The 12,450-nt window shown below is 37.8% G+C and overlaps 1 protein-coding gene across 27 annotated transcripts in view; it reads left to right on the forward strand.

Annotated features, from left to right (window-relative positions):
* LOC146461173 (uncharacterized) overlaps window positions 1-12,348 on the forward strand; it is a 49,225-nt gene extending 36,877 nt beyond the window's left edge. For all 27 annotated transcript variants that reach the window (XM_085087206.1, XM_085087211.1, XM_085087215.1 and 24 more), the window contains 8 exons: window positions 58-129; window positions 735-806; window positions 1,477-1,551; window positions 1,885-1,959; window positions 2,758-2,987; window positions 4,000-4,125; window positions 6,602-8,209; window positions 8,950-12,348. In XM_085087206.1, coding sequence (XP_084943332.1) covers window positions 58-129; window positions 735-806; window positions 1,477-1,551; window positions 1,885-1,959; window positions 2,758-2,987; window positions 4,000-4,125; window positions 6,602-8,209; window positions 8,950-9,437 — 2,746 coding nt within the window. In that variant the 3' untranslated portion in view covers window positions 9,438-12,348. The remainder of the gene's footprint in view (window positions 1-57; window positions 130-734; window positions 807-1,476; window positions 1,552-1,884; window positions 1,960-2,757; window positions 2,988-3,999; window positions 4,126-6,601; window positions 8,210-8,949) is intronic.
* Window positions 12,349-12,450: the final 102 nt, after the last annotated feature.

The following is a 12,450-nucleotide window of genomic DNA, read 5'->3' on the forward strand; positions in this document are numbered from 1 at the left end:
AGTCATTCTAAACATTATTAATTTTTCTTTGTTTGTTTGTTTTTCTTTTTTTGTTAGGTTCTTGCAAAACAACTCTATTAACAATATACCGAAGGAGGCATTCGTTAATCTCACAAATCTTCATTATCTGTAAGTATTACAGAGAGTGACGGCGTTTTTCAGGGAAGAACTGCATTAACACCTACTGTTGCAATTATAACCATCAATAAAGAAATACAAACATTATTGATTGCTGATTGGTTGAGATAAAAGCGTTATCAGGAAGTTTTTTTTTTTTATTGCGATAGAGGAGTGGTAAATAAAACTTGCTCCCGTTCAACCGATAGCACTCTCTTCTACAACTAGAAGCTGGCTCCTTTTTTCCGGACACAATTAATATTTTAGGGTGTGGTAAAACTATATACGTATATTTCGTGTTTATGCTATGTTTCAAAAGAACTTAGCCGTGCTGAAGCTGTCTTTCAATGCAGTTATGGGTATATTGCAAAGCTCTGCACAACCTAGTTCCCAGGGTCTCTCTTCTTACCGCCCCTTGGAGGGAGCGCTCGACCACGAGTTTAACGGCTCTGGTATGGAGTCAAACATACACTTCTCTCGTGCATTCAGTAGTATCCGCGTGCGTAGGTGATCGACTCCATAAACGCACGTTTAAGCATGCAGCAGTTATTAATACGCAAGATGTTGCGACAGGATGAAAGCAACAGCTCACGATCAGTTGTTTATCTTCCCTACAGACTGCTCTCAGATAATCCTATTCGGACCATTGGATCTGGAGCGTTCTCTGTACCAAAAGGAAAACTCTTAATGTGAGTAAATCAAAGGCGTTATTGCTTTAACTTTGCCTGCATCTTTCTTTCTCTTTATTTGTTTAAGTCTGGTGGAAGCAAACAAATAAATAAACTGGGCAGCAAAATGACGTGAACATTGAAGAATACTCCGACGGAAATTATTATTTAACTATGTTTTGGTGGCAAAATGGAGATATCTGACTTCAGCCTTTTAGGATTCATTTCATTGTTTTTAAATCAACAAGGAAAAGATTCCTAACGGAACGTAGTATTAAAGGTCAGTTTATTTTTTCCACATGTATGACGCAATCTAAGAATTGGGTTTTATTCAAACGAAAACTTAAGTTGATAGAAAGCCAGCGTACCTTGTCTGTTTTCATGTACTGACACGGTATTTGGCTGTGTTACTTACAATTATCTAGTTTTGAAGTTTTATGGTATATTCCGCTGATATTCCCTGAATGTAGTGAAATTAAAATAGAGCTTATAATTCAAGCAATAAAAGTTAAGTGCCACAGAATTACTAAGAATGCGGAAACGCAATCCGTATAAATTCTTTCGTAGTCAGGTTGCATGCATATATTTGTGATTTTCTTGCATTTGCTGTGGTTATTAAAAATGTTGGCTGAAGGACTGCTACAAATGTTGGTTTTGGGCAGATTAATGAGCTCTCTTTGTTCTTCTTTAGATTCATGATCAGGACGAAGTTAAAATACTTGACCTTTAGTTCTGTCAACGGCATATCTAATTTGACAGCCACGATGTAAGTACTCCGAAAATTAGGGCCAATTTGTACTGTTGATCGGAGTTTAGTTTAACCCAGAGGAGTGGAATTTCTAGCTATGAACGTCCGATTACTAGTTCGGCTGCTCTATCACTGAGCTACAGGAGACTCGTGGGAGCTTAGGCCATTAAACTAGGTTCATGTGAGAAACATACCGCATAATGATAGGATTTCAATGTCGATGAGCAAGGGGTATGTGTGAAAACTTTGTGAACAAATGAAAGATGGATTCGACTCCCGTGAATTTGCCCAACGTTGCTGTTTGCGAATAATATTATTCTTTATTTATTATTACTTTTCTTCCATTTGTAGAAGCTTGGAGCAAAAGGAAATCGGCACCATAAAATTCACCGACATAGACAACAGAGAACGTTGCAAGATCCAGCTGTGAGTTTCTCTTTGTTACTTGAATACACAATTCTGAAACTACTAATTCTCAAATTACTAAGGCAAATCTAAGAAAAATCTAAAAACAATTATAACTCTGGATAAACTAAGTAATGAAACAGTAGTTGATGACCTTAACTCAGTACTAACTTCCAATCTTGAAGATATATATATATCACGTGACCTGTTATTATTGTTTCTTTACCAAAAGAGAACGTAAGCATCGAAAATGGGTCATCGAGTTTACAACTGATGAACATCAATTAAAACACTTCCCTTATTACATGTATGGTTTTACCTAACATACATCTGTCCTGAATGTTTTACTTTAATATATAGTTGACGGATTGTTTAACAAAATGGGTAACGTGACCTACTAAAAGTCTTGATAGCTTTTTAATAATTTTCAAACTTATTCCGTTAAGGGCAGATTTGATGACTATGCGACAAAGGCTACAAACACACCCACTAAGTTGAGAGTCACAATTATTGAACCATTCTTGGCCTTTCTGAAAAATTTTTTTCAGCAAAGCTGTGACGTCAAAAAACACGTGACTTCTATATGTATAAACATAAAAGAACTTAAGTTTGCTTTAATTGTCCAATTATAAATTTGCAACCACTCCGGCGTTTAAAAAAAGAAACAGTTAGTTCAAAGATAAGCAGTTTCAACTCCGCGGGAATCTTAGTAAAGAATGTGGAATGCCTCATCATGCTTGAGTTGGGGATCTCGAGCTCTTGACTTAATCTACTTGAAATAATAATGTTTTTCTTGTTTCTTAATGCCTTCGGATACAGCGGTTTTGCCAAAGACGACTCCAAAAGCATCGACCTTGCAGGAAAATCTCGAGCGGGCATCTTCAATGCACTTTTGCTGTGGGCTTTCAGGGTAGCAGGCTTTGAAACATTACGTCAAGACGAAAACAAGTTGAATCCATGTCCTATTGGCAAATTTTTAAGCCCTCCTTCTGTTTATGCTGCACTTGATCTCGACATTCGTTACCCTAAGTGTATGAATTGCTCGGCAGGTAAGCCTCTCCTTAGCTTTTCTTTATTTTTAATATGGCTCACTTGGCACTGTCTCGGCCTAATCGTAAGAACATAAGGGCAAAGACCGTTGTAACGAAGAAGGGTTTAAATGGTTTTGTACTATGTATATTTTGGCCATCCGAGAAATAGTACACAACCATTTAAAAACATTCTACGTTGTATTGCTCTCTGTCTTTATATCCGATTAGATCACGGGCTTGATCCAACGTATCCCAGCAGGATTATAGCTCACGGTTGCTTCCTTGAACATTTAATTATTATTGATTGTTATACATCGCGATAAACAATGACCCTCTGATTAAAGTAAGGTTCAGGCCTTTTCAAGAAATACATTCTTTGCAAATATATAACGAACGAATATACAATACTGAGACGTGTTACTTTTTGGTTTTATTTGTGAGATATTCCCTCACTACTGTTTAATTTTTATGGGAAATTAAATTTGTACGAGATACTTTGACACATGAGGATATTTATTATGTCAATGTTTCATAACATACGTTGGTATACTTATTGGCTTTAAATCATCAAGCTATATCCCTAAGCCTTAGGTGGCTAGGGTCTTCGCAAGTCCTCTGCTTTGACCAACGAACAAGCTTTTTGAAGAAAAGCAATGAATAACGACTGCACTGGTGTTCAAATCGTTCTAACACATATCTTTGGATAATCACTTACCGTCCCAAGTGCTCCACTTAGTGATACACTTCTTCAGATTCAAAGCCTTTAAACTTCCATGTTTAGGTCCTAATAATGTTCAATCATCCCTTGATTGTTGACTTTAATTTTTACTACCGTAATTTTCTTTATCGAATGCTCACTTAAACGGTGTCCACAATTAACTGTACAGGCTAAATACCCCGACACCTAAATAAAGTGTCTTCATTATGAATTGATTTTCCCTTTAAGCTCAGATTGTTTTGCCGTTGATACAATCCGCAATTAAATACAACCATACATACCTGATGCATGTATACTCCTTTACCGTTTTAGGAGGCTTTTATTCGGACACTGAAGCGTTTGTTAATGGCAGTTGCCTAAGATGCCCCAATGGTACCTTTGTCCCGTATGAAAAAGCGCCTGGAAAGAAGAAAGGAGATTGCATCGCTTGCCCACAAGGTATAATTATCGAACATGGCAGAATATTTTGAAATGCAGGTTGCTGCTCTAAATTTATTTCAATTACTGCTACTTTGAGCCTGGTTTTCACTTAAGTCATAAGCTTTATCTCGTACGTTTAAGGGGAAAATACAGTTTTTTTGTCAAATACTGACAACGGGTGAATATGAGAATGAGGGAAATCATGGTGCTTACGTTTATTTTCGCTTACCTTTTAATGTTTTATTCATAGTAACACAGAGTTGCACTTCACATTGTTTTGCACTTTGCGGCTTTCTGTGTTACCTTGATATGGTTTTTCTCTATATTAAGATAATTCAGAAAGCTGCAAATTGTTCATTTTCAAAAACGGCACTCTTAATATCAAAGTAATCAACGCTCAAACACTTTTCGAATCCGACTAACTAGTCTTGTTTTTCAGGTTATCATATTCAACAATAGCGTGGCAACACGGCTAAATGTATAAACCACACAGCTCATAATTCTTTGATTTGTTCTGACGGTGAGCTAGCGCTCAATCGTCAGCTCTAGAATCACTTTCGAAGGGCTCGCTCAGCTAACAAAACCAAATACTTGATAATAGTAGTTCACTAACAACAAACGGCAACCATGCATAACCAAACACATTTGTTTAATTAAAGTAAGGTGCATGTAACAACAACAACAACAACAACAACAACAACAACAACAACAAAAGATTACATAAATGTTAGGCAAGAAATCAATTTAGATTTGAATATAGGTGACCTTTGTAATGGAACTAAATGCAAGCACAGTGCTCTCCCTCCTCACCTATACCATATCTCCAACTCTGGGTCCTTTGTACTATTCTTTAACTTTTCACATGTAGTCTCTGATTTTTGGGTAATCCCGACATTCTGATACTGATACTGTGAGAAAGGTCTTCGAGCCTTTTTTATCCATGTACAACTGAGTTTCATTAAATATTTTTTTGTTGGCTCGATGGGAAAGGAAGAGGTTCCAAATGTTACAAAAGGGAACATAGTTATATGGTTCCTCACAGGTATTATCCCACAAATCAAAAACTACGACTAGTATAGTATTAGCAGGATAGAATGTCATTATTAATACCGTTATTAAGTTTTGACAACTAATTTTCACTGCATTTGGGCAGCCCTTAATTCAATGACTGTACTTCAAAAGTAAATCAAGGATTAGGTCAGGAACTTGTTCAATCGAAGACAACGGAAACCCCTCATTTGCATATTCGAGATCCCGTGAGAGATCATTCGGAGCGTTGCGTTCAGTGAAGAGAGTCTGAAGAATCTTCCGCTTCAGCTAATCTACAAAAATGCTTTACATCATTCACTGAAATACACTCTCTTGTTACAATCAAAAGCTTGAACAGGCACCACGGTGTTTATTGACAAAAAATTATCAGAATTAAACAGTCCAAGTAAGGAAAGCTGCAACCAATTGTGCCAGCTAGCCATCCATCCAAGTGTATTACGTAAATGATGGCAGATACAGCATGCGGAGATCCACAAGGCTCCATTTTGGGACCGCTACTCTTTCTTGTATACGTTAACGACTTTCCAAATTCTCTACATTACGGAATAGTTAGATTATTTGCTGATGGCACTAATTTGACTTTCTCGGGATGCAGTTCGGCGGCTTTACAGGATGAAACGACCAAAGATTAAACGGAAATTACGTCTTGGCTTTCTGCTACTAAGCTTACATTAAATGTTTTAAAAACGGACTTTAATAGGATCAAGACAGAGAGTAGTGGCACTGCGTTTGAATGATGCAGTCTTGCAACAGGTGCATTCCTTAAAATGCCTGGTGTAAATATTGATCAAAATTTAACTTTGATTCCCATTTTGCTAGTATTAGGAAAAACGTAACTCGCAACGTAGGTATTCTAATCAGTAACAATTAGATTATGAGCTCGAGATTTCTATCGCGTGATAGCTGATGAGGGCGCAGCCCGAATCAGCTATCATGCATAGAAATCGAGAGCGAATAATCTAATTGTTTTAGTATAAATCTACTAGTCGTTCAAAACTAAACAAGTAAATTAATTATATCCTCATCGCAGACACTTCGAAAACGTGACAAAGCGGCCGCCATTTTGTTGAAAACTGCTACTCACTATCTATCACAGAATAGATAGCGAGTAGCGTAGCCAATCAGAGAACGGCATTCGTGATAGAACACTAGTAGATTTATACTAAAAGAGGTTAGACCTGTCTTAAACAGGCTTAACTTAATTATTATTTACAGGTCATTAATTGAATCTTACTTTACTTATTGTTGTATTGTTTGGGACTCTATAGGTGAGACCCAAATTAAAAGTCTTTAAAAACTTCAAAAACGTCCATCAATCCATTCATCCATCCATCCATCCATCCATCCATCCATCCATCCATCCATCCATTCATTCACCCATCCTATAATTCATTTATTCCATTCGTTTGTTTCTCTATTAATGATACTGTCTATCTCTTCACAGGGACTGACACCGACTCTTTTGCTGGACTGCGAGCATGCAAATGTTTGAAAAAGTTTTACCGGACTGGTTTGTTTAATGCGTGCATACCATGCAAAGATGATGGGCTAAAATGTGCCGATGACATTGCAACTCTAAAGGCTGGGTTCTGGTGGAGATGGAAAAAAGAAGATTATAAGAAAAAATACAAGGAATTTACAGAAAACTATCTGAATGCCACTGTTGAACTTAATAATCAAAACCATGTCTTGCCACCCAATCATTCGTTCACGAAGTTTGATTACAGTCTACCAAAACCACATCAATGCCCAAGGAACGAATCTTGTATTGGAGGCATAGATTCTAAATGTCACTCGGGGTACGAAGGTCCGCTGTGTGAAGTGTGCAGCGATGGATACTACAAACAACTTCAAACGTGCAAACTGTGTCCAACGAAGATATGGATGGTCGGCCAACTTTCTGTCTTGGTGACAATAATAACAATAATTATCGCAATTGTCGTGTGGACTAGTAAGAAAAAAAGCAAGAAGATTAAAGAACGTTCGTCGGTAGATATCATTCTTGGAAGGCTAAAAATTGTTATTGGATTTTATCAAGTGACATTTGGACTTCTGGAAGCATTCTCATACATACAGTGGCCAGACTGTCTAGCTCTCATTGGAAAATACTCTGAGATCCTGCAGTTAAATGTCCTTCATATTGCCCCTATTCACTGCCTCTTCCCAGGTTTGAAAGTCAATGCATTTACAAACCTCTTTGCCACACTCGCATTGAATGCTGCTGCCATAATTTTCGCACTCGCCATTTACGGTATCAGAAAGTTATGTCTAATGCGTTCAACATTAGATGACCAACAAAAAGCCATGAAAGCATCACGAACCAAAGAACTAATCTACAGGAACTTGTTTTTCCTCCTTTACGTTACTTACCTCAGTACCTGCTCTAAAACAGCGAGCGTACTCCCACTTGCTTGTCGCACGCTTTGCTTTGACCAAAAGAAAGAAGATTGTCTGACATTCCTCAAAACAGATTTCAGTGTCAGCTGTGATAGTCATAGTAAAGAATACTATCGGAGAGTTATCTTGACGTACGTTGCCGTTGGTTACGTGTTATTCCTTCCCACGGTATCGCTGGTAGCCCTTTTGAGACAACGAAAGCTGTTTGTTCCAAACAAGAATGAATACGAAAATGAAGATTCTGAAAACCACAAAGAAAAGGAGAGCACGGAAATTCTTACAGGATTACGATTCCTGTTTGAAAACTACAACCCTCGTACTTGGTATTGGGAATTTATTGATACCATGCGCAAGATAGTTCTGACATCTGGTTTGATCCTTATGGGAGGAGAGAGTAGGGTCTATGTGGGGCTTGCGTGCATAATATCAAGCATATATGCAGTCTTCTTTGCCCTCGAACAACCAATAGTGGATCCCTTCGAGAACACATTAATGCTGATATCTCTGGTTGTCACCTTCGTGAACTTGGGAATAGGGGCTGTGAGTAGAATTCCCAGCGAAAACTCCCCAGTCGCTATTGACCAGTACACGGACACCATGATGTTCAAGATATTTGTGTTTGGAGCTAACACTTTAGTCATCGCCCTCCTTGGTGGTAAGTATGATGTTGAAGACCATTTCTAAAAGAAGTGGTTTTAGCCTCCCTTTTTAAGGGTTGGTGTGAATCACTTAAATTTGTAAACTAGGCATAGAAAGATACGCATAGATAAAGCAAAAATTGCAAGGTCTCTGTCTCTGTCTCTTTCTCTCTCTCTCTCTCTCTCTCTCTCTCTCTCTCTCTCTCTCTCTCTCTCTCTCTCTCTCTCTCTCTCTCTCTCTCTCTCTCTCTCTCTCTCTCTCTCTCTCTCTCTCTCTCTCTCTCTCTCTCTCTCTCTCTCTCTCTCTCTCTCTCTCTCTCTCTCTCTCACTTTCTCTCTCTCTCGGGCAAAATGTCATACAAATATAATTTTCGTCTCAAACCTTAAAGTCATTGTTTTGAAATTATAATCAATAATTTGCTGACTTGAACATGACAGTTGAACTATCTTAAGTTAAAAGAAAAGATGTTACTAAGTATTGCAACAAGCAAAATGTTGCGTTCAATAGAGTCCGTTGTGAATAGGACCTTTTCAGGATCTGGGGAGACTCTCTTCTAGAGCTGGGTAGTTGATACCTCCACAATTAGTTGCAATAGAAATGTGAACAAGCAAATCTGAGCGAATAAAGATAAAACAGTCACTGAGTGAGAGCAAGGGTTCTGCCTTTATTCCTTCCCGCATCAATTGATGTAGAAAAGAAAATGATTCAAGGTTTACAATGTAATTTATTCACGTCGTCTATTGTCTATCTTTTCAGCCCAGTACATTACGTACGTTTTCAACTGCATCAGGCAGTGGCGAAAGAACCGCAAATGGTCCTTCTCGTGTCTTCTGGCCCTGCTACTCCCTTTGAACGAACTACAGGGGGAACTAAGTGGCATGGCTGTACGGAACATCCTTACGCAACAATTCCAATCAGGTGATATTGAAATGCCGTCAATAACTAAAACATTGAGAGAGACTGTAACACTGAACATTTCGATGGAAGAAGAAGAAGAGGAAGAAAAAGAAGAAGAGGGAGAAAAACAAAAGCTGTTACGAAAAGAGAGAACAGTGGAAGAAGAAAGAGAAGAAAAGGAAAACAACAAGGCTGAAGAAGAAAAACAAGGATTTGTTTCTGTTCCTGCTCCTGCTCCTTCCGCCACTGCTGCTGATAATGATGATGATGACAACGATGACGATGAAGACAAAGGAAAAGAAAGAGGAGACCAAGAGGAAACCATACTACTTTGTCCCCTGATTTGATGAGCGAGTCAATTCGGTAATTCTTTAAGCTCTTTAATATGAAACGAGAAATTCACACTTTTTCCATTTCAAAAGAGCCTGAATTCGAATTAAGGCAGGCCTCCTCGTCTGATAACTACCTTTTCAAAAAATATTTTCTAGAACCTTTTCTTCTAGTTGTCTTCTAATAATATCAGACGAGGCGCTTATAAATTACACATGATAAACTACTTACCCATTTTACATCACAACCATTGACAAAGCAGTTTATTAATGATAGTAATGACGTAGATGGTGATGATGATGGTGATGATGATGATGATGATGATGATCATGATCATGATAACAATAATGCTAATAATTTTGTAATACTAATCACCGTCAGCACCATTTTTGTGGCTCTCAATGGAAGAGGTCCTAACAATACTTTTTTTTAAAATTCTTAAAAAACACATAAAGACGTACATGTACAGATTTAACGTATGCCAGTTACTTCTGATAAAGAGTATGATTTTTTTAAAGAAGTGAATTATATACCGTTAACTTTTAATAACGCAAAAAGAAGGGCTTACTTACAGCAAATTATAAATGTACTTGGGCGTGCTATCTACTGATTTAATAAGTGGATGAACCATTGGCTCAAAGATGGATCACGTATAAAATATTTATGCAGATAACCTCATTTATAAACCAAAAAAGTTTTCATAAGGCTTTGTTTTCGTATTCTTACAATATAAGTAGTCTTAATTCTTTGAAACATACTTGAGGCTGTATCCCGCAAAGTATATTTAAGCACAGATGTGAGACGAAAGAAAGCAGTTATTAATACTTTACAAGTACGTACTTATTAGGAATCCGTCTTAGGTTGCATAGTTTTTTTTAATTTTGTAGTTAACTTTTGATTTACTAAGCCTTAAATTTGCAACAAAAGATGGATTTCTTTGCCGTTTGATTTGTAGACTACGAGGACATAAAAGTACACATCGTAACTGAAGTTGAGTTTCTTAGTAAAGAGTGAGGTTGTTTAATCATAGTTAATTAAGGGAGTGGTTATGAAACCTTGCCATGTTTAAAGTTGATAACAATAGTGCTGCAATTTATGTTGGAAGGGTCGCGGCCGTGCATTAATGTTTACACCACAGCTGAATATTTTAACAGGAAAATTTATATTAGCCAGCATATTTCAAAATCTATTGTAGTTAAATGTGCACGGTAAAGGCCAAAAATGTTAACAAAAACATATAACGAAGAAACTTGTTCGGATTCAATTCATATCATTCTCTTGATTTAAATTTAGTTTAATCAACGAATTGAATCACTGTGAAGGAAGTTTCGGATAAGGGTTTCCGGCATCGAAGAGAGTGTGCAAATTCAGTAGTACCGGTTTGTAAGAAAGAAAACTGGGGAATTTACTCAGTAGTAAGACTGACGGACTCTGACTTTGAAGATTCAACCAACTGTTTGGCTTTTAACTTCCGTCAATCACCGCAGCGGACATCTTAGTAAGCAATAACATTTGACTCAACAGGGTCAAAAGGTCATGTTCGTGCGCTGTGATTGGCGGATTTCGATCTGCTTTATCGTTTTGTTTAGTTTTGCGGCAGTCGGCTGTCGCCGTAATTATGATTGACGGCAATAAAACATGCAAATCGTTAGTTGGGGTTGAAGTTCCGAGCGCAGTGACTCATTTTGTATTCTGTAGTTGTGACTGCCGAGTTTAGCTCAGTGATACACACTATACTCGAATTACTATAAGAGGTCTTTAACGGAGTTGTCCTTATTATAGAAGTTGTCCTTGCTAAGGGCCCAGGTCAACTGCTTGTAAATAAGATTTCTGAAGGAGTCTATATCGCATAGAGGAATTTCAAGTCTCATGACATTTGTCAGTCTCATCAGAGCCTGGTGAATTGTCGGCAATATGTATCCGTATATATTATGGGCTTTTTGGTAAGGTGGGGTTCCACTGCAGTAACAGTTAATTGCAATTTTATCTTAAAGAAGACCATGAGACATTGCTTATTGTACCTTTCAATGACATGTGGACTATGACTCTATCAGTACAGTGGACCTCTTGCAAAACGAAGGCATATGGCTCAACTGAGTCCAAAGGTCACTTTCATACGCCGTGATTGGCTGATTTCGATCCACTATGTCGGTTTCTGTATTTTGCGTTCTGTTGGTTGTCACCACAATCATGATTGACGGCAGAAAACATGCATCTTTAGTTGGATATTGAAGTTCAGAATTTGCAAGTTATTGAAAGGCGCAGTATTTTTCTCGTTATTTATTGGACGCTGTACTTTAATTTATTTTGTTAACTGCTCAGGTCTCTAGACTCCCGCTTACGAGTGATTTGCACTCTTGACAGCCATATTAGGTCCAGTCAGTATTTTCCTGTTTGGATGGATGTCATGCTGCCAGGAGAATCTGCATTATCAACATCAAAAATACAGTCGAACCTCCCGTAAGCGACCACCCATAATCTCAAGGATATGTGGTCGCTTACGGGAGGTGGTCGCTTACCAGAGATCAGACCACAGGTCGTCTAAATTTGGGGTAATCTTCATATGATAATTGCGAGACCTAACCCTTTAGCCAGTGGTTATCGAAACCTACGCATCCTATTTACGAGATAACAGAGTTTTTTTTTACAAAGTGATTTGAGTTGGAAACGTTTGGTATTTTGGAAAAGTGGTTGCTAATGAGATGTGGTCGCTTACGAGAGGTGGTCGCCAAGGGAGGTTCGACTGTTTTACTCGGGGAGAAAAGGCAAGGCTTTAATGTTTAAAAAAAAATCCAATTATGTTACTAAGCTTTACAATAAGACAGTTAAAAGGGAAAAGATTAAGATGATCCGTAAAAATTGATTGATTGATTCAGTTGATTAATAGACAAAAGCCTTTAATAAAGCCTCAAGACCTGAAGCTACAAATTTTGCGTGTTTTGTTCTTTTTCTTTTTTTATCCATAAGGGGGTCAGACAGAAGGACATCCTTGACCCATTGGCCCCTTTATCATCAAAATCTGGCCTCGGC

This window comes from Pavona decussata, unplaced genomic scaffold, assembly GCF_977016875.1.
Source record: "Pavona decussata unplaced genomic scaffold, jaPavDecu1.1 SCAFFOLD_201, whole genome shotgun sequence".
Lineage (NCBI taxonomy): Eukaryota > Metazoa > Cnidaria > Anthozoa > Scleractinia > Agariciidae > Pavona > Pavona decussata.